This window comes from Ambystoma mexicanum, chromosome 9 (assembly GCF_040938575.1).
Source record: "Ambystoma mexicanum isolate Mex_15411 chromosome 9, UKY_AmexF1_1, whole genome shotgun sequence".
Taxonomy (NCBI): domain Eukaryota; kingdom Metazoa; phylum Chordata; class Amphibia; order Caudata; family Ambystomatidae; genus Ambystoma; species Ambystoma mexicanum.
In genome coordinates, this window is record NC_090931.1 from 1,213,580,746 (window position 1) to 1,213,607,833 (window position 27,088).

General features: G+C 50.2%; 1 protein-coding gene across 2 annotated transcripts in view; it reads right to left on the reverse strand.

Moving 5' to 3' along the window:
- UBXN4 (UBX domain protein 4) overlaps nt 1-27,088 on the reverse strand; it is a 1,027,720-nt gene that overhangs the window by 406,545 nt on the left and 594,087 nt on the right. For both annotated transcript variants that reach the window (XM_069616541.1, XM_069616540.1), the window contains exon 10: nt 18,143-18,270. In XM_069616541.1, the coding sequence (XP_069472642.1) occupies nt 18,143-18,270 (128 nt within the window). The remainder of the gene's footprint in view (nt 1-18,142; nt 18,271-27,088) is intronic.

Below are 27,088 nucleotides of genomic sequence, written 5' to 3' on the forward strand. Positions count from 1 at the left end.
TCCTTCTGTGCTCGCATACTGCTTGCTGCACTCCGCGAGCATCGCCAATCCTCCCTGGTTCCTAGATCCATCCCGGGCATTGACCGTTACTCACCTTACCTTCCTGGAATACTGAACATTTACCTTAGCTCCGAGGCTGGTGTCCGGTCTACACACTGGAGGCAGAGGATACCCGACCATACCTGTATAAGTCCTGAACGTCCAGAAACAAGGAAAGACCTCCAAGAAGGAAGACAACACAGGACAAACAGGTGAGACGAGGGGCAGAGTGTGACAGTGTGCGCCTTATCTTCAGTCGTGCAAGAGGTAGAGCTAACACGCAAGAGGCCATGAGGCCCAGGAGTGTCTGGAACCACCATGCCGACATGTGGGAGGACTGCAGGAAGAGCTGGCACGTGGATGAAAGGTCCGCAATCCTGTCCTCCGTCAGGAACACTCTGGTACTGACGGTATCCCAGCGAAAACCCAGAAAGATCAGGTCTTGAGCAACCGTCATCCACGATTCCCGCCAGTTCACCAACAGCCCAAGATGGAACAGGAGCTGAAGGAGTGACTGAAGATTGGCCGTAGCGACCTGTTGGCAAGGACTGCACAGGAGCCAATCGTTCAAGTAAGCATATACATAACTCCCTGCAGTCTGAGGAATGCTGCGATCACCACCATCATCTTCGTGAAGACACGCAGTTCCGAGCTGAGACCAAACGGAAGCACATGATACTGGACGTGTTTTGTTCCCACAGAGAACTCCAGATATTTTCAATGCGGGTTCCAAATCAGAATATGCATGTAGGCATCCTGAAGGTCTACCACGCTGAGCCAGTCGCCCTTCTGGAGAGAGGACTTTATCTGGCAGGGCGCAATCATCTTGAATTTCCCTGGGGTAGAAAGAGATTGGACTTGGAGTTGTCGAGGGTAGTGTGCAGGCCAGCAGGCCAACAAGGGAACAGATTCCACTGCTCTGAGGTCTAGAAGTTTCTGTACCTCGGCTCTGAGGGAGGGCGACCCAGTCTGATGGAGGAGGGTTAGAGGGTGGGGCAGGGGAAGTGGCAAGAGGAAGCCAGCCCGGATGATGGACAAAACCCATCGGTCTTCTGTGATGGTCTGCCACGCCTCCAAATGAGACAAAATTCATCCTCCCACCAGGGTCTCGTGTGACCGATGAAAAACATTTAGATGGTTAATCAGCAGGGAGACCACCCGTTGCTGAAGAGGAGGCTGTTGACCGAGAGAAAACCCAGCCACCTTGCCTGTGCCGTTAACGGGAGGGCCACCAGCGGGAGCCTCTGCCTGGCGGTCCTGAAAGCCTCTGAAACCAGAGAAGGACCTCTTTTGAGACCCCGACCTCTGAGTATAAGGTGCCTTTGCTGGGTTTTTGGAAGGACTGACAATGGCTTGGCAGTTTGGTTGCCTTGGTTTTTGTGAGTTCCTCATCAGTGGAGGAGTGGAACAGTTCCTTACCTGTTAGGGAGAATTCTCTGTAAAGGCTAATTTCCCAAACCTAGCGAGTCCCCCAGCAGCTTTGCTGGATTTTTGGGGTTTATTTTTTTCTCCTGCTAAGAGTGAGACTCTTTTTCTCCCACTCTTAGACATGATTTGAGGTGTTCCTTTGACTTTGTATGTGTTTTATGGGCTATGAGGTCCTTTACCCCATAGGGCTTCATGTGTTTTTGGTATGTGGGTTACACAGCACCCTCCGTGCCGTAACCCAAGGGTGTCGTAGCGACCCCCAAACATAGACTCCATACCCTGAGACTAACTATTGTCCCCCAGGGCATGTAAAGTCACCATTGGCTTTACTAGTCTCAAATTGTGAACAGAACCAGTACAAACCATCCTATTGTGGACGTACTGGTCGGGGCAATTCGATTGCCCCGGGGTCTGTTGTTCGAGGGGGCACTGTCCAGTCTCCCCTGACCGAGTTTTGGCTGGTGGCAGTGGATACTACTTTTTATATTCAACCGCGAATATATTCCTATGGGATTTTCCCATTGTTCGAGGCTACCACTTTTTAATATAGCCTCGAACATGCCGCCGGTTTATTAAATTAATATTAATTCACTGGTTGGTAATTTTTGCCAAAAATTGGTTCCAAAATGGTCTTTGTGTTCGCTTCTGTGACTCCAACCCAAGTCGAGCCCTTTGTTCCACTTTTTGGCGGGCTTCTCCATAGAAGCCTCCAAAAGTGGTGCCACTCTGTCTGGGTACCACAGGGGGTGTGGGAGGGGGTTTAGGCACCCTGGACTGAGTTGCCTCGGCAACTCAAGTCGCACTCTTGTGTGATTGGCCCAAGTGGTGAGCCGCCCGGCTCACCACTTAGCATGTTTGATTGACAGCTAGGCTGAATGAATGGGGGTTTTCTGCATAAAAGCAGGGCTTTGGGGACTGGAACTTCAGAAGTCGCCACAGGACCTAAAGAATCCGAGGAGGGAGAAGCCGAGCCGACCTGCAACGACGACACCACCGGTGGAGCCCTGCGGAACCGTCTCACCAATTTTCCCGACGACAGAGGAGATCTCCAGCCCGGAGAGTCTTCTTCCTTTGACTGGTGGGGATAACCAATTTTGCCCGTCTTTTCGCCTTCCTGGACCATCTCGTGGCTGCCTTGCCCGTGCCAAGCACCGCGGCAACCGGAATACCACAGATCACCACTACTGCGAAGAACAGGGTGGTACCTTGTAACCGGGAAACTCTGAGGCTGATTTCTTCCCTGGCAGCGCAAAGACCTTCAGCTTTCCTCCACGTCGAGACCTCCTCTTCCTCTGGACGAAACACCGAGGAACACCCGCTGCCAGGAACAACTGCCCCCGCTGGAACGTTCTTCCCACTTTCAGGTACTGTGTCCTGCCTGGCTTCCCTTGCGACAGATCGTTCGGGGTGACAGTAAATTCTCGACTTTCTAACCTGGGCTATCCTGGGACCTGTTAACTAAATTTTCCTGACTTGATTTCAATCTTTTGCGAACTTTCTACAAAGACTCTTTGGGCATAACCCCACTGTGTGATCCTGGACATTTCGCTTGCTCTCTCTAAGAGTGGGCCTGGCATTTGAACTTCCTTGTTCCCCAGTAGACTTTGCCTCACCTGCCTCACTGTGGTTCTTTGAAAAGTATTGAAATTTGTGTGCTTTCATAACTCTGCCTTTTTCCCTCCCTTTTTAACAACTTATTAGAGTGCCATCTTATGTTAAGCGCTCACCTCTGTCTGTAAATAAGTGGTGTTTCTCATTAAGACTTGTCTAATAAGTAATTAGGGTTGTACATATATAATAGTGACTGTGAGTTGAATTTAGTTATCTCTCTTTATGCTAGTGTAATTTACAAGTGTGTAAATAAATAACTATATACTTTTACACCAAGGCTCTGGTCAGTGTTTGTTTGTGCTACTGTGTCTCTGTACCTATTGTGCATACTCTGTATACTGCCTAACTCTTCTTGAGAGAAGTCTGACTGCTCAGCCACAGCTACCATGTAAATCTGGGTGGTACAGACTGCTACCAATTGGGTTTACTGCCAACCACCTGTAGTCCTAAGTCTTTTGCAGTGGTCCCTAAGGGAACTGCACAGGTTTCTGCCTAACATTACCCTCGAAGGGGAGATCAAGCACCTTGTCCTGAACTTCCTTTGAAAACTTTGTAGCATGCAGCCAGGCTTGGCGGGAGATGTCTACTCCGACCATAAGGCCTCGAGCGGAGGTGTCTGCATGATGGGCCACGGCCTCCAGTAGGACCTGCGCCAGAACTCTGGCATCGGATAAACCGCCCTTAAAGTCTTCGAGCCTATGAGGAGGAATACATTTATGAAACTCGGCAAGCTCCTTCCACAGCTTGACCTTAGCAGCCACCAGGATAAGCTCGGTATTAGCCTGATGGAGCTGAAGAGCTGAATTGGAAAATACCTTTTTCCCCAATGGCGTCAAGAAGCGTGTCCTCCTTGGAAATGATCTGAGATGGTGCAGTGGAGGATGGAGAGGCCGGCTTCGACTGGAGCATAGCTGCTGCCACCACTGCCGATGTGGAGAGTGGACATGCAGACAAGGATATATGTCTTCAGACGCGTTTAGCTTGTAGCGAGCGTCGATTTGCTGGTTTAGGTGTTGTACGGAATGAAGCTTTTCCCAGACCATGCAGGCTTCGGCCAGGACATCCTTTTGAAGGAACATGCCAGTACACTCCTGTGTCCACTGAGTGAAGGCTCCAGAAAGTACACCTGCTTGAGGAGCCATAGGCTCAGGCATTGAGAAGTTTAGCAATGCCATCATATCCACAACCCGGTTGTGAAAGGCTCTAATAGAGCGGGGTGGGCTGTCGCTGTCCTGGTCCACCCGATTCTCATCCAGTGAGGCGGGAGCAGAAACCTGATCCGTTGCATGTGGCGCTTCAGGCAGGAGGGCAGGGTTGACTGTGCAACGGGATGCTTTTCCACAGGAGAAAGTGGAGGCAGTGGAGGAGGAGGCCTCACTGGGAGTGGTGGAGGAGGTGGCAATACCGCGCCCTGCAGAAGGATTGCCGGAGCAGGGGCCGGTTCGGGTGGCTTAGGATAGATTTCCTTAAATAAATCCTTAAAGTACGCCTTCATGGGATCAGAATGCATAAGCGTCTGAAACTTGCCAAAAACGCATCCTCAGAAGCCAGTCTAGGCGCTGGAGTGGGTAGGGCCGCTCGGAAGGGGCATACCCACAGGATCGCAAAGAGGATGGTTGACAGAATGGTCCTCCACCAACTGGATCCACATAAACCAAAGGAGCGAACGTAGGAGGGAGTGAGACTGTTTGCGGCAGCGGAGTCCGAGCATGCCAATCCATTGGAGGGCGGAACAGGTTCTTGTTATCCACAAAACGTGGAAAAGGCTGCTCTGCCCCAAAAACAGGCCCCTCAATACCAGCCGTTGTGAACATTGGTGTGAGAGGTAGACAAAATGGCCACCGTGGACCGCAGGGGTTGGACCGCCATTTTGTTAATGCCTGCGCCACAGGTGTCAGTGAGGCTGTGGTCACCACAGGGGACTTATGTTACATTTTAGTCTTGTGACAAAGAACCTCGGCAGAGCCGGTGCTAGCAGATATAGAGTGTTTCTGCTACCCCTTAGAGACTGCTGGTTAATTAGCCCCCAGTGAGGGAACCTCGGCGGAGCCGGTACCCGAACACCTATGGTGTTTAACCGGCTTCTTTGCCCCCCCCCCACAGCAGGATCGGTTCGACCGCAGGCCAGCCGGAGTGTGGGAAGGCTTAGAGTCACCTCCTGAAGCCAGAGCCCTCGAAGGGGGCCCCTCAATCTTGCTGGTCTTAGATATAGCCCCAAGACGGGGAACCTAAGGGGTAACCCCGGTACGTTTAGTCACCTTAACAGGAACCTCCAGCCAAGACTCGGTAAACTTAGTTCCAGATGTGGAAACCTCGGGAATGATCACAGTGACAAAAACCCCAGAAGTACTGAGCTTAACCGTAGCCCCCAAAAGGGGAACCTAAGATGAAGATCCAGTCTTGGCAGCCCCTTTGCAGGGGATCTCAGAGGAAACTCTGGAGCGTCAGTTAGATCCCTTTCGAGACACCTCATGGAGATCCCTGGTAGCAGAGCCACTTGAGCCCCTCCCGGACCTACAAGACCGCCGGAAGGGGTCCCCCGTCCGGGGGACCCTAAAAAGGAACAAACTTACCAGCCGTTTCCTTTTTTCTTCAATGAACTGCTGTAAATGTGGTGGAGGAACTCGCTGAACACCTCCTCCCACCTGACAAGCCGACGCTGGAGTGCCCAGAGAGGGAGTCGCAGTAGAAGCACGAGTCCCACCCGTGGTTCCCAGGCCTAATCACTCCAAGCAAAGAGAGTGGAGATCCGCCCTCGCGAAACGACATTTGCACGATGAACACGACACAAATCCCAGAAGCTCCGGCATATACGGAAGAAAGAAGACTGTGGAACCGCAGCAGGAAAATGAAGGACAAGGGAACAAAAAGAAAAATATCCCCTAAGATTCAAGTGAGTCCCACCATGACAGCGCAAAAAAAAAGGACTGAAGGGCGATGCGCAGGTGGAGCTCTGGAAAGCTGCGGTGGCCCAGCGTAAAAATAATAGAAGGACAAAAGAAATGTTGATGCTTTAAAAGTGCTCTGGTCACTTCCAGAAGGAAGGAATGTCCCACAAGTATTGGGTAAAGGGGACGGGACATGGAAGTATAAAGAATACATAACAGTACAACATTACAAAACCACAGGAGGTGGCAAGGCTCAACAGAAGCAATTCACTCTTACCTCTGGAACAGACTCAACTCAAGCAAACATGCTGCAAAGCACTGCTTGGCCGACACTGGACTCCTCTCTGGAATCCCTGTCGACGCAGTAGAACCTCGTGAAGGTGTGCATAGGCCTCCACGTAGCCGCCCTGCAGATGTCCAGCAGGGGCACACCAGGCAGGAACTCTGTCGTCGTAGCGATTGCTCTGGTGGAATGGGCTCTCGGACGGCCGAGCAGAAGTCAGTTTGCCATCCAATGAGAGTGTGTGATACAGCCGGAGGGCCACCCTGAGATGGAAGCCTTGGACAAGGCCTTCCCATGGTTCACAGGACCAAAGTTCACGAACAGTTGAGATGTTTTCTGAAAACTCTTCGTGAGAGCCACGTAGCACTTCAGAGCACGAGCAACATCCAGCGGCGAGAGCAATGTCTTTTCAGCCGGTGACGAAGGCTTCGGAAAGAACACAAAGTAACACCAAAGGCGTGTTGAGGTGGAATTCCGACGGAACCTTTGGCATGGAGGAGGGGTGCGTCCATAACACAAACCTCGATTCATGGAAAGTCAGATATGGCTGTTTGCAGGATAGGGTCTGGATCTCACCCACCCTCCTGGCAGAGGTGATGCCACAAGGAAAAGCCTTTTTCCACGAGAGGAACTTGAGAGGGGCCTGATGCATAGGCTCAAAGGGGGCTCCAAAGAGCCTGGTCACTGCCACGTTGAGTTCCCATGCCGGGGGGAAAGATCCAAACAGTCCTTTGAGGAACTCCTTGACGAGACGTTGGAACCATAGAGAAGATCTTCCCGGAGACCTGGTGTAGCGGGAGATAGCCTCCAGATGCACCTTGATAGAGGCGTGTGCCACCCCCGCCTTGGCCAAGGACAACAAGTATGGAAGAATATGTAGGGCCGTGACTCTCAGAGGGGTGATCTTATGCGACTGGCACAACGTCGCGAAACGCTTCCACTTGTGACCGTAGCACTTAAGAGTGGATGACGCCCTGGCCTTGGCAAGGACCTCCCTGCAATCCGCCGACAACTTGTATCCTCCAAACTCTAGGGCTGCAGGAGTCAAACCCACAGGGTTCAGCAATCCTGGGTCGTGATGCAGGATTGCGCCTCCATCTCTGGTGAGCAGATCTGCGACCAGTGGCAGCTTGAACAGAGGCGACGCTGACAGGCTGAGAAGGTCCAGGTCCCAAATCTGCCTCGGCCACACAGTGGCAACGAGTATCAAGCTGCATCGGCCCTGTTTGAGTAGACTGAGGACTCACAGCAGAAGAGGCAACGGTGGGGGGGGGTAACGCATAAAGAAGGAACAAGTTACTTACCTGTAACTGTTGTTCTCCAGCATGGGTCTGGCATGGATTCACATGCTCATGAATATTCCCTGTCGTCATGCTGGGAATCCTCGGTAAAGAAAAAATCAGAATCAGTTTTGTTTCTGATCTGTCTTTCTTAGTAGTAACCAATCACTGATCTCTGGGTAATACTGCCTCCAGCCAATGACTGCCCTCTCCCTAAGCCCCGTCTCTGGCAGCCATCCTCAGATTTGGTAGCACGCCAAGTGGCAGTATGACCAAGTGAAGAGCCGCAGAGGGGTAGGTGGGAGGGTTCGCATGTGAATCCATGCCAGACCCATGCTGGAGAACAACAGTTACAGGTAAGTAACTTGTTCCTTCTCCAGCATGGGGTCTGGCATGGATTCACATGCTCATGAATAAAATAATATATAGCAGTATACACATGCACAACCACGGGAGGTGGCAACAGGCTCAACATTAAGCATCTCTTACCTCCTCACCAGGCTCAGCTTAAGCTAACAGGTTGCGCAGCACTGCTTGGCCGACCCTGGACTCCCCCCTGGAGTCCCGATCGACGCAATAGAATCTTGTGAAGGTGTGCGTCGACCTCCACGTAGCAGCCCTGCAGATGTCCAGCAGGGGCACACCAGACAGGAACACCATGGTAGCAGCGATCGCTCTGGTCGAATGGGCTCTCGGACGGCCGGGCAGCGGTCGGTTTGCCAACCGGTGACAATGCATGATGCAGCCGGAGAGCCATCTGGAAATGCAAGTCTTCGAGAAAGCCTTCCCTTGATTCACAGACCCAAAGTTCACGAATAGCTGTGACGTCTTCCGAAAACTCTTCGTGCGGTCCACATAGAACTTCAGCGCTCTAGCTACATCCAGCGAGTGCAAAGTCTTCTCGGCCGGCGTCGAAGGCGACGGGAAGAAAACTAGTAGCACCAAGGGCTCGTTGAGGTGGAAGTCCGACGGCACCTTGGGCATGAAGGAGGGGTGCATCCTAAGCACTACCCTTGTGTCATGAAAAGTCAAGTATGGAGGCTTGCAAGATAGGGCCTGAATCTCTCCCATTCATCGTGCAGAGGTGATGGCCACGAGGCATGCAGTCTTCCATGATAGGAACGTCGAAGGCGCCGAATGCAAAAGCTCGAATGGGGCTCCCATGAGCCTGGTCAGCACCACATTAAGTTCCCACACCGGGGCAGGAGCCTTCACTGGCGGGAATGATCGGAATAGTCCCTTCATAAATTCCTTTACCAGGCGATAAGACCACAAGGACGCCCGTCCCGCAGTCCTGGTATATCGGGACATGGCAGCCAGATGCATTTTTATGGAGGCGTGAGCCAGTCCAGCTTTGGCCAGCGACAGTAAGTATGGCAGCACTTGAGGGGCCGTAATCCGCAGAGGGTTAATCTTCTGTGCACGGCACCAGACAGAGAACCTCTTCCATTTGTGACCGTAACACTTGAGAGTTGGGGATGCCCTGGCCTTTGCAAGAACCTCTCTGCAATCAGCCGGGATATCGTACCCTCCAAACTCTAGTGCTGCAGGAGCCAGGCCTGCAAGTTCAGCGACTGTGGGTCGTGGTGTAGAATGGCGCCTCCTTCTCTGGAGAGAAGATCCGCGTCCGCCGGCAGCCTGACTGGCGGGGACGTTGACAAGTCCAGAAGGTCCGGGAACCAGACCTGTCTCGGGCACGCCGGTGCGACGAGGATCATCCTGCACCTGGACTTCTTGAGCTGGTTGATGAGGCGGAGCAGCAACGGCAATGGAGGGAACGCGTATAGAAACAGGCCGTCCCAAGGGAACGAGAAAGCATCGCCCATGCTCCTCGGCTGGGGAAATCTGCTGGCGAACCTCTGGCACTTGGAGTTCGTTGCCGTCGCGAACAGGTCGATCTGGGGTTTGCCCCATCATTGGAAGAGTCGATCCACTTGGTCCTGGCATAGTTCCCACTCATGGCACGAGCGCAGCTCTCTGCTGAGTCAGTCAGCGATGGTGTTTTTTTTATCCCTGCCAGATGAAACGGCACCAGAAAAATCCCTTGAGCAACGGCCCAATGCCACAGATCCTGGGCTTCCTTGGCTAGAGCTGGGGACCTGGTTCCGCCCTGCTTCCGGATGTAAAACATTGTGGTGGTGTTGTCTGTGAGGATACTCACAACCTTGCCCTTGAGGGACGGGAGAAAGGACCCGAGGGCCCAGAACACTGCCCGGAGCTCCAGGATGTTGAAGTGGAGCGGCTTCTCCTCCGGGAGCCAAAGGCCTCTCGCGTGAAGATCTCCGGTGTGCGCTCCCCACCCCTCCAGGGAGGCATCCATCGTCACCATCACCTGGTGGGTGGGGGTCTGAAAATGTGTTCCTGCCGGCAGATGAGTGCAGGTGCCCCACCACCGGATCGCTCGACGGAAGGTCTCGTTGAGAGGGATCCTGTCTTTGAAGCTGCCCGTTGCTTGTATCCAGCGGGCGTCGAGGAACTCCTGTAGAGGGCGCATCTGAAGCCTGCACAGGGCACAAGATATATGCAAGAGGACATCATCCCGAGGAGGGACTTGATGGACCTCACCTTGGCCACGTCCATGGCCAGCAGACGCTGCACCTTGCCCAGGATGGCCTTTGTCCTTTCCTCCGACTGTGAGGCCAGACGCCCCACTGTTGAGCTTGGCTCCCAGAAACAGTGCACTTGTGAGGGGACCAGGTGGGACTTGGGGAAGTTGATGGAGAACCCCAGGTCTGTGAGTAGCTGGACGCTCTTCGCTGTGTGTTCCACGGCGAGCTCCCTTGTCCAAGCGCGGATGAGCCAATCGTCCAGGTAGGGGTAGACGTGGATCCCCTGTAGGCGCAGCCGCGCCGCCACTGGAGCGAGGGACTTGGTGAAAACCCTGGGTGCGATTTCAGTCCGAACAGGAGGGCCTTGAACTGGTAGTGCCGCCCTTGGACCACGAACCTGAGGAACTTTCGGTGTCCTTTAAAAATGGGGATGTGAAAGTATGTATCCTCCAATTCCGACGACGACAGGAAATCACCCTCCTCCAGCTGTCCCAGCACGTGCTGGGGGGTGACCATCCGGAACTTCTGTGCCTTGATGTACTTGTTCAGTCGTCGCAGGTCCATGATGGGTCGCCATCCTCCTGTCTTCTTTTTCACGAGGAAGTACCTTGAGTATACTCTGGAGCCCCGGAGCCTCTTCGGGACAAGCTCGATGGCACCTTTTTGAGCATCGCCCTTACCTCCAATAGCAGTTGAGGGACGTGATTTTCCTTCCTGGCCACGGATGGAATGCGGGGGCACTTTTTTAGAAATTCGAGGGCGTGCCCCTGGGCCAGGGCGTCCAGCACCCAACGGTCGGTGGAGATGGACTCCCACACGTTGACGAACTTCGCCAGCCGGCCTCCCACCGGGGTGCTTCGGTGGGGGCTCGACACCACGGTCGGTTCAATCTTGCTTGGAGGACGCCTTGCCGCCTTGGCCTCCCTGGCGACAACGGCGGGGTCCACCCGACTTGCCTCGTCCTCTATAGGCTTCCTGCGACAAGGAGTAGGCCGCTTGTCGGTACGTAGAGGAGCCACCGCCGAATCCCTTGGAGGCACCCTGCTTGCCTCCGGTGCTCTGAAAGGACGGCCTTCGTTGCCGGAGAACGCCTAGGGCCTTAGCTGTCTCCATGTCCGCATTGATGGCTTGGAGGGACTCATCCACTGTTTTCCCAAACAGATTGTTCCCGTCGAACGGCATGTCCAAAACCTTGGCTCTTACGTCCTGGCGGAAATCCGTCGCCTTGAGCCACCGTCGTCGTCTAAGGCAAACGCGGTTGCCTAGCTGGCGGAAACCGGTGTCGGCCATGTCCGTTGTCACCGTAATGGCATGGTCCGACACCACTTTGCCTTCTTGCAAGATCTCCAGGGCCTCGGCCCTCTTGTCGTCCGGTAGGAAGTTCAACAGGGGGGGGCGATCTTGTACCATAACTCCCTGTTGTAGCGGGCCACGATCGCAAGGGGTTGGCCGCCTTAATCGTTGTTGCCGGCGACGAGATAACTCGTCGTCCCATTGCGTCCAGCTTCTTTCCTTCGCCGTCCGGTGGGGAGGCTGACGTTGAGGCCGATGCAACCCCCCCCCGCTTTCTTCTTGGGCGCCGCCGAGACGACCGAGTCAGGGGTCGGTTGTGCCCTAAGGCACAAAGGGGCCGCGTTGGGGACCCGGAACTACTTCTCGTACCGATCCCTCTTGGCAGGCGTCGTAGACGGGTTGTTGAGGAGGGTGAGACCATCGTCCCAGATGTCATCCAGCAGAGGCACGGCGAGGACTGTTTTCCTCTTGGCCTTGTGCCGTTGGCAAAGGAAACCTTCCTTCTTCTCTTCGGGGCAGAGCTGAAAAAGCTTGGATGCCCTGGCGATCATTGCATGGAAACATCCGATCTCGTCGGGCGGGGAGGCCCGGGCTGGGGGTGATGGGAGCTCCGTCCCGTCATCACCGCCGTCGTCATCGGTACCCGTCGTGGCCGTGTCTGTTCCCGTGTCATCCCCAGGGACAGGGGACGTGGGCAAAGGTTGAGTAGGCCGCAAGGGCTGAAAAGGCGGGGCTGGATGGATCCGTCTTCTCTTGTTTGGGGGGCTTCCCGCCGGGCCTGGCACTGACTCCTCCGTCGAGCCTGGTTCCGGTTCCTCCGTCGGTGGTAAGGGCAATCTCGTCCTTATCTCCGAACATAAGGACTGTATTGCCAACAAAATGGCCGCCGAGTTGTCCTGCTGCATCCGGAAGCGATGGGTGACTAGGACCCTCGCCGGTGCCGCCGTCGCTCTCGTCGTCACCTTCATCGGGATCCCTCCCGTGGGAACGGGCCTCTTCGACACCCTCGTCGAGACCCTCTAGAACTTCTACCAGCTCCTCCTCGGATGCTGTGTCTGTGTCCACAATGGCCACCGCACCTCCCCCTCTTTTTCTGCCGGGGTCTTCACGGGGGTCTTTTCGATAGGTCTGAAAGAGGCTTCCCTCCACCGAGGCAGGGAGACTCTGGGCCCCGAGGTCGCCTCCACTGGTGTAGCCCCCACAGGCTGCGCCAGGGCCGCCGCGACTTCCTCGATAGAGGCCTTGGCCGGGTGAATCAAGGCCTTTACCACCTTATGTGGACCTGTGGCCTTCACCTTGGGTGGGGAGGGTCACCGCCTCGCTCTACCTCGGCCGGATCCTTCGAGCTCGACCGGGGCCTCTCCAGAAGCTTTGCCGGATTCTCGGCCTTCCTCTTCCCTGAGCCAGAGCATTGGCTCATGATTGATGGCGCAGGAGAAGGTGCGCCCTGCCTGGCAGCCGAGGAGCCCGACCGATCTGCGGTCCCGGTGCCTGCGGACTTGCAGTGCTTTGCCTTCTGTTGGGCCCCCATCGCCGGGGTGCCCTCACAGGACTTAGAAGACCGCTCGGACTTCTTCTTCTCACCCGACGGGCTCTTTCCTTCAAGCTAGTTGGAGAGACGAAGGTGTCGGTCCCTGATGGTCCGTTCAGACATGTTCCTGCAAAACGCACAGTCCTTCTCCACGTGCGTTTTGTCCTCATGAAGGCAGTAGAGACATTTCGAGTGCTCGGCATCCTTGAACACATTCTGAAGCTGGCATCCAGGGCAAACACTTAACAGCTTTCCGGGCGTCGAGAAGCGTAACTGGACGAAATCTTCACCCTTGAGGGGCGTAGAAAAATCCGACACGGATCCCCGTTAATCGGATGTAGAGACGGTGGAGCTTGAGGCTCTTATTTGACCGAAAAATGAGAAATTCTCTTTGAAAAAGGTCATGGCCTCACTCTGGTGGGCTCAATGTTGTCTTGTGCATAACCCATGGTTTGTAGGGTTAAATGTTCTCAATCCATCTCCCCCAAACCTTCAAGTACTTCCCAGGACAGCCCCTGGCAGTGTAAATCCTCCTCTTTAATGATGCACATCGGTCCATTTCATTGGCCCATCGGATTATGCACAGTTTATCTGGGGATCCCCATGTGGAGACGATGAGTCTTTTCCCCAGTCCAAGGGCTACTGAGAGAAAGGTTCTTTCACATTTGTTAAAGTCTACTTCCCCCCAGATACCAAGGATCACCATCTTAGGGTCCAGCGGGACCGGGGGTCCCAGGGCTGTGCTGAACCTGCGGATGCATTGGCTCCAAAAGTCCTGAATGATGTCACAGTCCCCAAGCATGTGGAAAAAGGTACCCTCTACCCTGCAGCCCTGTAGGCAGACACCAGCACCCACTTCATCATGGAGGTCCTGGAGTAATATGCTTGATGCAATATCTTTAATTGTATTATGCGAAGCTTGGAGTCTATACCAATCTTCTGTGGGGACATTAGAGCCTCAACCCATTCCTCTGATTCTAGCGTGCCCACTACCCGTTCCCATTTCTCCCAGAGCTCAGCAAGTTCTTGGGCCCCGAAGGCAGTGATCACCTGGTAGAGTGTAGATGTGACCTTAGTTTATTAACTAATCAGCAAAAAGGGGCTAGCTTTGCCCATCTCTACATGGTTACCCCTACCTAGTCCAAGATAACTCGAGTGTTCGTCATCAGGGTGAAGGTCACAAGAAAAGAGTCTTCGTCCTCCATTCAAATCCTACTCTAACACTAAGTTACACAACAGTTCAGCATCTATAGAAGACAAAATACCAGAAGAATGGCTCCCTTCTATTGGTAAACTGGTTCAGTATTTTCATTCTTTTACTTCGGTTTATGATTCAACAAAGGGTTCCGGGGCAGGAGAAAGACTCCCTTCTCCTCACCCACCCAACAGTCCACAAAAGTCTCTTAAGTTACTTCAACAGAGTTTTGCAGACTTGTTCCACAATTCCAATGGCCCTTCTTGACCTTTTCCCACACGGAAAGTCCATTCTAATCAGCTCTGGTTGTCTGTCCTGCTCTACACTGCTATTAATGTAATCTCTGTGACATAGGAGATTATTCCATAGGCACTCTTGACTTTTATTAATTTCAGTGTCACCACTGTGATGAGGAAGATCACTCTTGTTGCACTCCTGACCATGTCTGCTTTGCCAACTACTGCTGTAGTAAGGGGAGTGCCTCCTGAATGCTTCTTATCTGTGGCTTATCTTGGTGTTGCCTATGTAACAAGGGAGAATACTCCCAAGTTTTTCCCCTCTTTGACTTCTCTTATTGTTACTAATGTGACGAGCGAGCGCTCCTATTCGGCTTCTCTTAGTTTTATCACTGTAATGAGGGAGATTACTCCCGAGTGTTTCTTCTCTTTGGCTTCTCTTAGTATTATCACAGTGACGAGGGGGATTACGACTGGGTTTCTCTTGATCTTCAAAGGGGTCACTACTGTGACGAGGAAGATCACTCCAGTATGTCTCTTGGCTTTCAACGTCAAAGTTGATGCAGTTACATCCTGTATTGCGCGAAAGCATCACCGGTTCTTCCTGTGGGGTCCAGGATGCTTTTCTCTACTGTGGGACCTTCGTGGCTCGGTCCGCATCTTCCTGGAGGCTTACCTCTTCCTTTGGGGCTTTGACAGTATCTGCATCGTTTATGGCAGCAGCCGGTCCACCCTCTTTGCATCACGCCACTGCCTGCAGCTCTTCTTCGTCTGTCTGGGTCGGCGGCTTGCCTCCCTGTTACTCATGATCGGGATGGGCCACTCTCCGTCATAGCAGTCTTTCACCCGGCTCTCACTTCTGGCTTAACTGCTGCTTTGCATTCGAATCTCCCAGCCTCCTTCTCACTGGAAGGTTAGTTCTTTCTCTCTTTTATTCAGGTACCGCTGGTCCCTCTCCAGAGCATGAACGCAGAGGGCCTCATTACAAGTATGGCAGAGCATGAAACAATTGGTGTTAACGGAATTACCACCAATGTTCCCGATCCGCCATGCTACGAGTATGGCCCTGGAGTGGAGGATTTACTTCCAGCATCATGCTGGAGGTAAATCCTCCAACACTCGCAGAGAAATCGGAGCAATTACCTCTCAGGAATTCCTCCAAAAAAGCCTGAGTCCTATGGATTCACATAAAATTGGGATTTACACTGCCACAGCCACTTGTAATCAGGTGGTAATTCTGCCAGACCAAGTTGTGGTAACGGTAGATTTACTGCCGAAATACCACTCAACTCGTAATGAGGCCCAGAGTATTTTGTTTGCCTTTATAGATTGATCGCTACTCCTCTTTCCCTTTTCTTCGTCTCAGTATGGTTGGCTGCCAACCAACGAGCACTCTTTATATAGTTTTCATTCTTCCTCTTCTCGGTACTATTAGAAAGTGTAGGTGTAAATGGGTCAGCATCACAGTAACAAATAGAAACTTGAAACGCTGATACCTTAGAAGGGGGAGAGGAGCTAGGAATGTCTTAAGAGGCTATGAGGGTGTTCCGTAAAGGAAAGAGTCCTTATCCCCAAGGTGGGAGTCTCTCCCTATGAGGTCCACCTTCTTATTACCACCACTAGGGGGAATATTGGGTAGCAGCCTCACCTCCCTAGGCTCGTAGGGAAGGGCTCCCCCCTGGGGAGGAGTGACGGAATCCCATGAATCATCACACTTCTCAGTCACACTACCTTGACAGAGTTTGGCTAGACATTAAAGGGGTAGTGCCATCAAAAATGTTATTAGCTCAAAAGATGGGCCATTATCAAAAATATATATAAAAAATATTAAGAAAGTTGCTATGTAAACTTTTGAGCAAACGAGGCTCAAAGTCACAGATTTAAAGCACTAGGAAGCATCCATTTTGTGAAATGGATGAGCCTCCTGTGCTTGAATAAATGTCTGCCCTTACGGCACTAATGAAAGAAAAGCCAGCCAGCTGTAATACACTAAAGCTACCAGCAGGTGGCTTTTGCTTCATTATTGCCGGACAGCAGAGATTAACACAACCTGCTGCTGGTAAGTGCTTTAAATTTCTTTTCTAAAAGCACTGGAAAATAAACGCTACGGTTTTCTTTCTAACTTAGAAAGAAAACCGCAGCATTTATAACTTGTATTTATGTTTGCTGTGGCTTCAGCTTTGAGTCTCCTGGGCTCCCCCGAACTCGTTCGGGGGAGACCAGGAGACTCAAAGCTGAAGCCACAGCAAACATAAATACAACATTGTTGTATTTAAATATGCTGCGTTTTTCTTACTACGTTTCCCAGAGCCCGAGAAATGTAGAAAGAAAACCGCAGCATATTTAAATAAAACAACATTGTATTTATGTTTGCTGTGGCTTCAGCTTTGAGTGTCCTGGGCGGCCCCGGAGAACCCAGGAGACTCAAAGCTGAAGCAGAAATACAACGTTTTTGTATTTGTAAATGCTGCAGTATTTACAAATACACGTATTTCTGACTGCGGCTGCTTTCACTTTGAGTCTCCTGGGTTCCCCCGACCCGGGGGAGCCCAGGAGACTCATAGCAAAAGCCGCCTTAGTCAGAAATAGAACAACGTATTTATAATTGATGCGCTTTTGCTTTTTGCCTTTCATTTTACGTTTTCTCTGCTTCCCTTGGCTTCGGAGCACCGAAAACGTAAAATGAAAGCAGCCTCCTCAGCTCATGCAGCTCTGCTCTGGCTGCAGTAAGCAAATGCTCCCAGTAGGGGGCTTTTGCTGCTTGTTTAGTGCTGCCAGGGCAGAGCTTAACATGAGCTGAGGAGGCTGCTTGAAATGGCAAAATGGATGCTCCCATATATACGCTTTGAGCCTTGTTTGCTCAAAGGTTTACATAGGAACTTCCATAAAAATTATGTTTAATGCATGTTTTGGATTATTGCCCATCTTTTGGGACAATAATATTTTTGAGCACGCTATTCCTTTAAGTGCCTCATACCTGTACACCAGAATAGGGCAGCCTCTCACAATCTGTTCACAGGTCTGAGTCTGAAAATACATCTTAACAAAGTGTATTTACCGGTCATCTGTGAAATGGTTGAAAATGAGATTTAATTTCTTAAACATTGGGGCTCATTACAAGTATGGTGGTCCAGAAATAAGAGCGCCAGTCCCACCATGCTGGGACCCTTTCCGGACCGCCACACTACAACTCTGCGAGTGGGGGGCCATTGCACATGGCAGGTCTGACTTGCCGGACGCAATGGCACGCGCCTGCAGAGTTTTCACAGAAGCACCGGCACCGTTGTCAACGGTGCCGGTGCTTCCAAGTCCCCATTCCCATGGAGTCCTATGGGACTTTCCGGGGCCTGATATCCCTGGCCGCCGGGACTCATAATGTCCCGGGGGCACCGGGATCTCAGGCGGCGTAAACAGTGTTACAGGTCCGGCATAAACCCTGCGATAGCACCGGTGGGTAACCGGCGGACTTGTAATGAGGCCCATTGTCACAGAACTCCACACATCTGACAAGAGATTATACAATGTGAGCTTTAAGAAGAATTTCTTTAAGCTAACCTGAATGTGGAATACACCGAAAGATTAACTATTCCCATCTACCACAATCATATCAGAGCACAGGATGTGGTGCATAACGAATAAAAGGAACATCTGGAACTATGAATGTAGGAAAGTGGCGAACACTGATTGCACACTCTATATATTCTATAACCAAGTTGAACCTCACCCATTAAAGTGGAAAAAACATCTAGTGTGCATCATAATACATACAGTGCCAGATGATACAAAACAGCTGTTAAGCCAAATAATACCTTCTATTTCTCTGAACACTTTCTCTCTTTGATTCAATCTCTTCCTGCCGAGCTTGCAAAGCTGCTGCCTTCACCGCTTCAATTTCTTCCTTTGTTTTTGCAAAACGTGCTGCTCTGTCGGCCCGATCCTTAAAATGTAACAAAATTATGGGGCAAATGAATTTATAAAATGACAGGTTTGCAACAGCCAACATAACGCAATACTGCAATGAATCACGCATTTTCACCCAATCAAATTACTAAACTGGGTAGTCACAGCACTTCCCCAAGCTTAAAAAGAATGTCAACAATCGGCTGGCTTAATAGTTTAGGTATTTCGGTTTATGTGATTTTGGGGGCAAGGAGGGGGAATACTATATGCTGGTCCTGCATCTGAATCTTTTGTTTTCTTTCACTATTTTCTTCAGTGACCATACGACTATTGCTTTTATAATGACATCTCATGAAACCTTTCCCTTTGAGATTGGATTATCTCCAGATTATCAGAGAAAAAAACAAAAAGTCCCAGTTTGAGAGGAGCGTCAAACACATTGCCCCTCTGGTGGTACAGAAGATTCATCAGAAGATTCATCATGTCCGGCAAGAGAACGAGTTATTGACTGTGTTGTCTACTGTACTGCAAGCCCACAGCCCTCTTTCCTCCATACCTATGGGATGTCATCCCAGGAGGGGTTAGGGATGGGTAAGGACAGGATTAGAGCAATATGAAAAGATTCATTTTCTTTTTTAAATATCTTTTTTATTACGATTTAAAAGCCAAAAGGATACTCTTATTAGAAAAAATCATACTACTGAGCAGCCAATCAAACTCTGTAGAAATGACAACCCCCTCCAAACCATTCCCCAAGGGTGAACAGATAATTACAGGGTCAAAATCAGAACCATGCTTCACAGCCTAGGCTACCTACAGTAGTTCTCTACTTTAAACAACAAAATGTCCAGAGCTACAGAAAAAAAGGATGTACAGGATCATCCCATGAGAAGGCTTTCAGTCTCTGGGGTCTATTTATCTTTATAAAGTTGCAAGTAAGAAATCAGAAAGTAATATTTTGCAATAAATTCAGACGGGGTAGATTGGAGCTTCCATGTGATCGTCTAAAAAGCTAACAGGTTCCAATATTTTTGAATCTGCAATACAAATTTAAGACTCCGGTTTCTTTCAGAATTTGACAATCACTGAATACATCAGGCACCAACATGAGTTCGGAGATAAAGCTGGGAAAACATTAGCCTAGATGACCATGAAAACACAGGAAAAGAGACCAATCACCCAAATAGAAATATCTGACGGTCACTCAACGCATTACCCTTTATCAATAAGGCGTTTACAGAGTACTATTCAAGGCTATATAGCCAGCATGAACTGGCAGAGGTGGAGCAGGCAGCAGGATACCTGGGAAATGTTAGGCTGCCACTGTTGGCTCAGGGAGACCTGGAGGATTGGAAAGCCCCAACACACGGCAAGACATACTGTGGGCTATTTTAAATTTCCCAAAGGGAAACACACCATGTACGAGGAAGCCTTGGAAACGGGGCAGCTGCTAACTATGTTGAGGGAGGCAAAAATTATATTGTTGTTAAAGCCAGGCAAGACAATCTAAATGTGGGTCCTAAAGGCCACTCTCCCTAATCAATACAGACGAGAAAATTATTAGCAAGATTCTAGCTGGGAGAATTGCGAGGATCACACCCCGCGCCTGTTAAGAGAGGACCAGACAGGCTTCGTCACAGGCAGGAATACAACTAACAGTTTGTGCAGGCTTTTCAAGGTTCTGGTCAGGGTGCGGAAACAGGACGGAGACTATGCATTGGCAAATATTTACGCCAACAAGGCATTAGACTCCGTCAGCTGGGAGTTTATGCTAACCGCGCTGTAAAAAGTACAGGTTCGGGCCCAGAATGTTTAAGTAGATCGCAATACTATATCACGACCCAGTGGCTACAGTGAGGACAAACTGCATTACATCTGCAAAGTTCACTATATGTAGGGGCACCAGGCCCGTCTCCACGACTGTTTGGACTAGTTATTGAACCCCTCGCGGTTACCCTCAGAAGGCGTTTGCTGACAGAAATCGAGACAGTTGGGAGGCAACTTATTATATCCTTATACGCAGATGACATTCGATTGTACGTGTGCTGCAGATACTGCAGGAGATTGAGCTCTGTGGGCAGGCTTCTGGTTTACATATTAACTGGACTAAGTCAGTACTGTACAGCTTTCACAGTTCTATTGGAGGGCAAGCTCAATGCCTTGCTATACAAGGTCTGAACGGATTCCTTTAGGTATCTGGGGGTTATGATCAATATAGATTGAGTTGATATATCAAGAAAATGTCGCTCATAGGGAGAGTAGGGATATACAAAATGGTCATACTCCCAAGGCTGTTAAACTTTTTACATCTCCCAGCTTAATCTCCATGCTGAATCTATTGGTAGTCTTCATGACCATCAGTCTGGCTTCAGAGCTGCCAGAAGCACGGAAACTGCTCTCCTGAACATCTGTGAGGACCTGCTCTCAAACCTTGACTCTAATACCCCTTGTGTTCTCATCTTGCTCGACCTCTCCTCTGCCTTTTACACTGTTAACCACACCATCCTGCTCAACCGTCTCCGTGATAACCTGGGTATCACTGGTCAAGCTCTGGCGTGGCTGTCCTCCTTCCTCTCCAATCGACCCTCCCAGGTCCAACTGGGTTCCTTCGTCTCTGACATCTTTTTCTCTACTTGTGGTGTCCCCCAGGGATCTAACCTCTCCCCCTGGCTGTTCAATCAGTATCTTGCACTTCTTGCTCACCGAATAGCCGCTCTCGGTCCCAAATTTCAGTGCTACGCGGATGATACCCAGCTCATTTTCAGGCTACCCTCGGACTTCTCTTCCACTTCCATCATCACTGATTGTCTTTCTGCTATCCAGGAATGGTGTGCCGCCAACGACCTCTGCCTTAATGCCAGTAAGACTGAGATTCTACTTATCGGCACACCCACTCCCTCCTTCCCTGCAGCTCTCTAGCCGGCCTCCCTTGGCCCTCTTCCTGCTCCTACCTGCACGGCAAAAAACCTCGGGGTCATCTTCGACTCCACACCCTCCTTCTCTCCTCACATCTCTGACGTCTCTAAGAAGTCACACTACCAGCTACACCTCCTCAGAGGTATCCTTCCTTTTCTCTCCTTCCCCCAGAAGCTCACTGTCTCCAGAGCTCTGGTTCTCTCTAGGCTGGACTACTGTAAGAGCCTCTATCTAAATCTTCCTGCCTCTACTCTCCGCCCTTTGCAACTCATCCAGAACAGGACTGCGAGACTGGTCCTTGGCCTCAAGCCCAGGGACCGTATCTCTCCAGGACTGAAATCACTACACTGTCTCCGAGTGGCTGCAAGGATTAAGTTCAAAACCCTCTGCATTGTCCACAAGGCCTTCTGGGGCCTTGGGCCGAAATACCTTCAACTCTCTCTTCCTAAATATCTTCCTTCTCGAGCCCTTCGCTCATCCACCTCCAACTACCTCAGGGTCAGCCGCTTCTCCAAGCAACGAGCTGGTGGTAGATCTCTCGCCGCAGCAGGGGCCTCCCTCTGGAACAGCCTTCCTGCCTCCCTGAAACTTGAGGAGAACCATCTCCGGTTCCGGAAGCACCTCAAAACCTTCCTCTTTACCTCCGCTTTCTCTCCCTCTCTCCCCTGCTAAAATCACTGAACCTGCACTAAATCTGCAACTGGGCCACTCACCGATCTCATGTCCTGGCCCAGCCACTCTTCCTTGCACTGCCTACATGCACTACGGGACTGTCTCTGTATCCTACAGCCCCTTCTCCTGGCACTTACCTTTGCACTTGCCACCAGCTGGCCCTATTATTTATCTCGTATTCTATTAACCATGTACCGCACTTTCCTTGCACTTGCCACCAGCTGGCCCTATTATTTATCTTGTATTCTACTAACCATGTACTGCACTTCCCCTCTCCCCTTCCCCTGCACTTTTTCCCCAGTCCCCCTACCCTTGCACTTGCGCGATCTGAATGACACCTGGCCTAGTAGGATTGTTGTCTGTCTCCCTCTGTTCCCCCCCCCGCCTCGTCGCGCCTTGAAACACTTGTGTATAAGCGCGTTACAAATGCCATATCATATCATCATATCATATCAAGTCCTGCCCTTGGTCATAGCCCCAGCATTTTTCAAGAAACTTGAGATACTGCTCAATTTGCTCTGGGGCAATAAGAATCTGCGACTCACCTTACCCACATTGAAGCTTCCTATAGAGAACGGCGGGCTGGGCGCCCCACATTTCAAAAGTTACTACTAGGCTGCACAACTGCAACATGTGGTGCAATGGTGGGGGGCTGATAAGATAGACCTGGGAGGATGGTGAGCGATACGAGAGCAGGGAAGATATGCAAGGCTGGTTTAAAGAATTTCAAATTCAATTCATGAGATCATTCTAAACTCAGTTCAACTCATTGAAAGATGAAATGAAGCAGTCCCTGCAGGAATTACATAAAGACGTGGCCAAATTAGAGGAGAGAACGTACACGTTAGAGAAAATCATTCAGAAATGGAAGAAGACTCTCAAAAAAAAAAAAAAAAAAATGGTGGAACACAGCCCGCTTATGCCAAAACCTTGATAGCCGATGCGAGGACCTGGAAAACTGCTCAAGGCGTGCAAACATACGAATAAAAATTATTTCAGTGGAGGACAAAGACCTGAATGGCACAGCACAACAACTATTCACAGACATTAGCGGTGGACAAGGAGGAACAAATCCAAATGGACAGAATCCATCGGGTCGGACCAAGAAGTACAGAAGAGCCGGGTACCCGCCCAAGAGACGTGCTGATAGCAATGACGTCCTTCAACCAGAAAGAGCAAATCCTGAGGAAAGCGAGGCAGATACGGTACAAATGGACGTTCCCTGTTCGGCCTTCTATTCACATGGGAGCGACGAAATCACAGAATAACTACATGCGAGGAAGGAGAGCGGATCCTGAATATCCAAAGTGAGGGGGACGAAAGAAGTGGAGCAACACATTGCAGGAAGCCATGGGAATGGAAAACAGTATGAAGGAAAGGGAAAGATGGAAGCAAAATGTGAGAAGAAGAAGAAAAGGGGAACAGGAAACAAAATTTCCAGTTGGGTAAGACTATGGTAAAGGAGGAGTTGTGGACACAAAGCCCTGGAAAGGGTTAAGGCAATGTCACGTACCAGAAGAATGCGGCCCGAGGGGAGGGGGAATAGGGGGCGCATCTTGGAACATTAAGTGGGGTTTAGGAATCACCATGCAGTTATCTCTGGGAAGAAATGAGGGCCAGGTGCGATGGACATTTCTTTCGAGCACTCATAGGAACCTGGTCCCTCCTCAGGGAAGAGGTGGGGGGGTGGGTTGAAGAGGAGTGTTATGGTTGACAAGTTGGGGAAGTCGGGGGAGGCAGGAGGGGAAGAGGAGGGAAGGGAGGGAACCAGAGGGAGGCACGACACCAGCAGGAACTGCAAAACAAGGGAAGTAAAAAACCTAATAAAACTGGGATGAAGGATGTCCAAATACGAACGTTCAATGTAAGGGGGCTAAATACCCCAGTCAAAAGGAGGAAAGTAGAACAGAATCTCAGGGGGAAAATCTTGACATACTCATGTACCAAGAAACACACATAAGAAAACAAGATAAATGGAAATACTAAATAAAAATATTTTCACAAATATACCAAGCCAATGAGGGGGAGAAAAAAGCAGGGGTGCCGATGATAGGCTGGAAGCTCAAGTTAAGGCCTTTGAAGCGGACAAAGGTGGAAGATATGTATTCCTAAACATAGAAATGGGGGCCAGGCACGGAAGCTCGCGTCTCTATATGTCCCAAACATGGGACAAGATAGATACATAAGAGGAACACTGTCACAGTTAGAAACCTTCACCACGGGGACATAATTTTGGCCAGAGACCTGAACACAGCATGGGTCCCGGGACAGGACAGGAGTGGGAACAGCACACTGGGAACTCAAGCCCCCTCCAAAGCACTACAACTGCCCTCCATGATATCTGGAGGATTAAACGAGGGCAGGAACAGGGGTTCACACACTTCTGTCATGTACACTCATCAATGTCATGGATAGACTACATCTGGGCATCCACAGGCCTAGTGGGGAAAGTGAGAGAAATCGAATTAGGAACTATCGCCCTATTGGACCATGCCCCGCTATGGATCACTATGAGAGTGGGGAAAACAGGGGGTGGGGGGCTGTGGAACGGGAAACTACACACGGACCTCTTACACGACCCAATACAGAGCGAACTAATAGGGTTCCAAAGGATGCAATACTTTAGAGAAAACATCAGAAGAGGTCCTGCAAGATATAGTGGGGACGCCTTTAAGTCAGTAATGAGGGGGAATCTAATAGCTCAAAAGACTGGTAAGGGCAAGCAGAGAAGGCAGTGGGAAAAGGAATTGGAGACACAATTAAGAGACACAAAATGAAATGGTGAAAGCCCCTAGCAACAAACTAAGGAAAACACTGCGACACATCCAGGGTCAACTGGAGACACTTAGAACAAAAAAAGCAGAGAAAGCCCTACTGTACCTAAAACAATGGCACTACGTGAAAGCCAACAAAGCTGACAGATGCCCTAGCCAGACAGTTAAGGGGAAAAAAGGGGACACAAAGAATCATGAACCTTCAAAACAGTCAGGGGCAGGAAAAGACATTAAATGAAGATATGGGAGAAATATTTAGGGAATTCTATCAGAAACTGTATACATCATAAAGCCCCTCAGAAGAGCTACAAGAATAATATCTGAGAGGCCTCCCCATGTCACGTATAACAGAAGAGGAACAGGCAGACCTGGAGGGGGAAATAAGGGAAGAAGTCATCCAGAAAGCCATAAGGGACCTCCCAAAGAATAAAGACCCAGGCCCCGATGGATACACAGCATTATTCTACAAAAGAAATAGCACTATTTTGACCCCAATTCTTACAAAACTATTTAATACATTCAAGACAAATAAAAACATTACGCCATCAATGAATGAAGCAAAGCTAGTAGTGTTCCATAAGCAAGGCAATGACCCAGCAACACCAGGGGCATGCAGATTAATAGCTTTAATCAACCTGGATGCTAAACTTTACACTAAAATACTAGCCAATAGATTAATCCATCTCCTACCGAACATAATAGGACAGGACCAATCCAGTTTCATACCAACCAGGCAAACATTCGACAATACTCGTAGAATCTGTCACCTCATAGTAAAAAAACAGAAACACAAAACCCGGTAATCCTGGTATCACAGGATGCAGAAAAAGCATTCGATAGGGTTGAATGGACAAAGCTGTTTAAGACAATCAAACACATAGGGGTTGGTGAGAATTATATTAGCATGGTGAGAATCAACTATGCAACTCCATCAATACGCATTACGCTAAATGGCACAGTAACAGACAGAGTTGTCCTGGGACAGGGAACGAAGCAAGGGTGCCCTCTATCTCCACTCCTCTACACCTCATACCTAGAACCACTACTAGTCAGGATACGAAAATCAACCCAAATGACGGGAATAGACATGGCGGAAGAAGCACATAAAATAATTGCATTTGCAGATGATATGCTAGTGCCCTCTCGAACCCGGAACATTCACTACCAACCCTTATAAAAGAATTGGAAGACTTCGGGAAGATCTCGGGTCTAAAATTACACAAACAAAAATCAGAAATTCTGAATCTATCAGCAAACCCGGAGATAACCAACAGATTAGAGCAGACAACACAAGTGAAGTAAGCCAACAAAGGCTTAACATACCTGGCAATAACCCTCACAAAAAAAACTGGAACAATTGGTGCTAACTAGACCTGATGAAATGGAATCCATGGATGGTAACATGGTGGGGCCGAATGACGACAATAAAAATGGTGATTCTGCCAAGATGAATGTATTATTTTCAAGCACTACCTATAAGAGTCCTGAGGTCCTTCTTTAGCATATGAAAGAGGAAACCACCCAGGGTAGCAATGGCAAAACTCTCGGCCCCTAGGAACAAAGGGGGCTGGCATTCCCACACTTTCTCCGATACTACGAGGTGGCATGGGTTATGGGAGAGTGGCTAAGGCAAAACCAATACAAAATATGGGTGTAACAGGACAGGGCAGTCGCGGGAACAACCTTACATGGACTCCTGTGGCTGGACAAAAGGAAGAGACACCCCAACAAGGATTAGTGAGATAGTAGGTGTAGGATTAGACACATGGGAAGGGGCAATTCAGAAGGAGGTACTATCGACGAAACCCTCCCCATTCTTCCCTCTGTTTGGTAACCCAGATTTCCCTCTGGGGATGGACAGGTAAGCATTCAGGAAGTGGGAAAAAGCGGGCTTCCTGAAAATAAGGGGCATGTACCAAGGACAATCCCTTAGATTGTACGAGGCTTGCGTTGAAGACATAGGCTTGGTGTAAAGGGACAGATTCAGATTTAATCAATTGAAGCATTGGCTAAGTACCCAAACAATAAAAGAGGCAGCCACAAGACAACTGAAGCCCTTTGAACAATACATCACAACAGACACAAGGTCGAAAAGCCTTGTCTCCAACTGTGACGCTCACCTGATTCCCACGGAGGCGCCGACCTGTTCTGGACTGCTATGACCTCTTCTAAGGTGATGCGCAGGACTCGGAAGACAGACTGGACCGGACCCCCAAACCTCACCTGTCTGGCCCGTAGAAGAATCCTTCTGTAGATGGAAAAGGGGATTAACTGTCTGCTGGATAATGTGTCGGATTCCCCCCCTTCCCCCTCTCACACTCCTCGAAACCCTCCGCGATTCCCCATAGAGTCTCACCTTAGAGTCTGAAAGGATGAGCTCTCCATCCTGCTTCCGATGCAGGGGCGCGTTGATTTCCAGTTACTTCACCGGATCTCGGGTTTGGTGAGTATTCAACTCCGCTTGACTTTTCCGATATGAGGCCGTAAGTATTC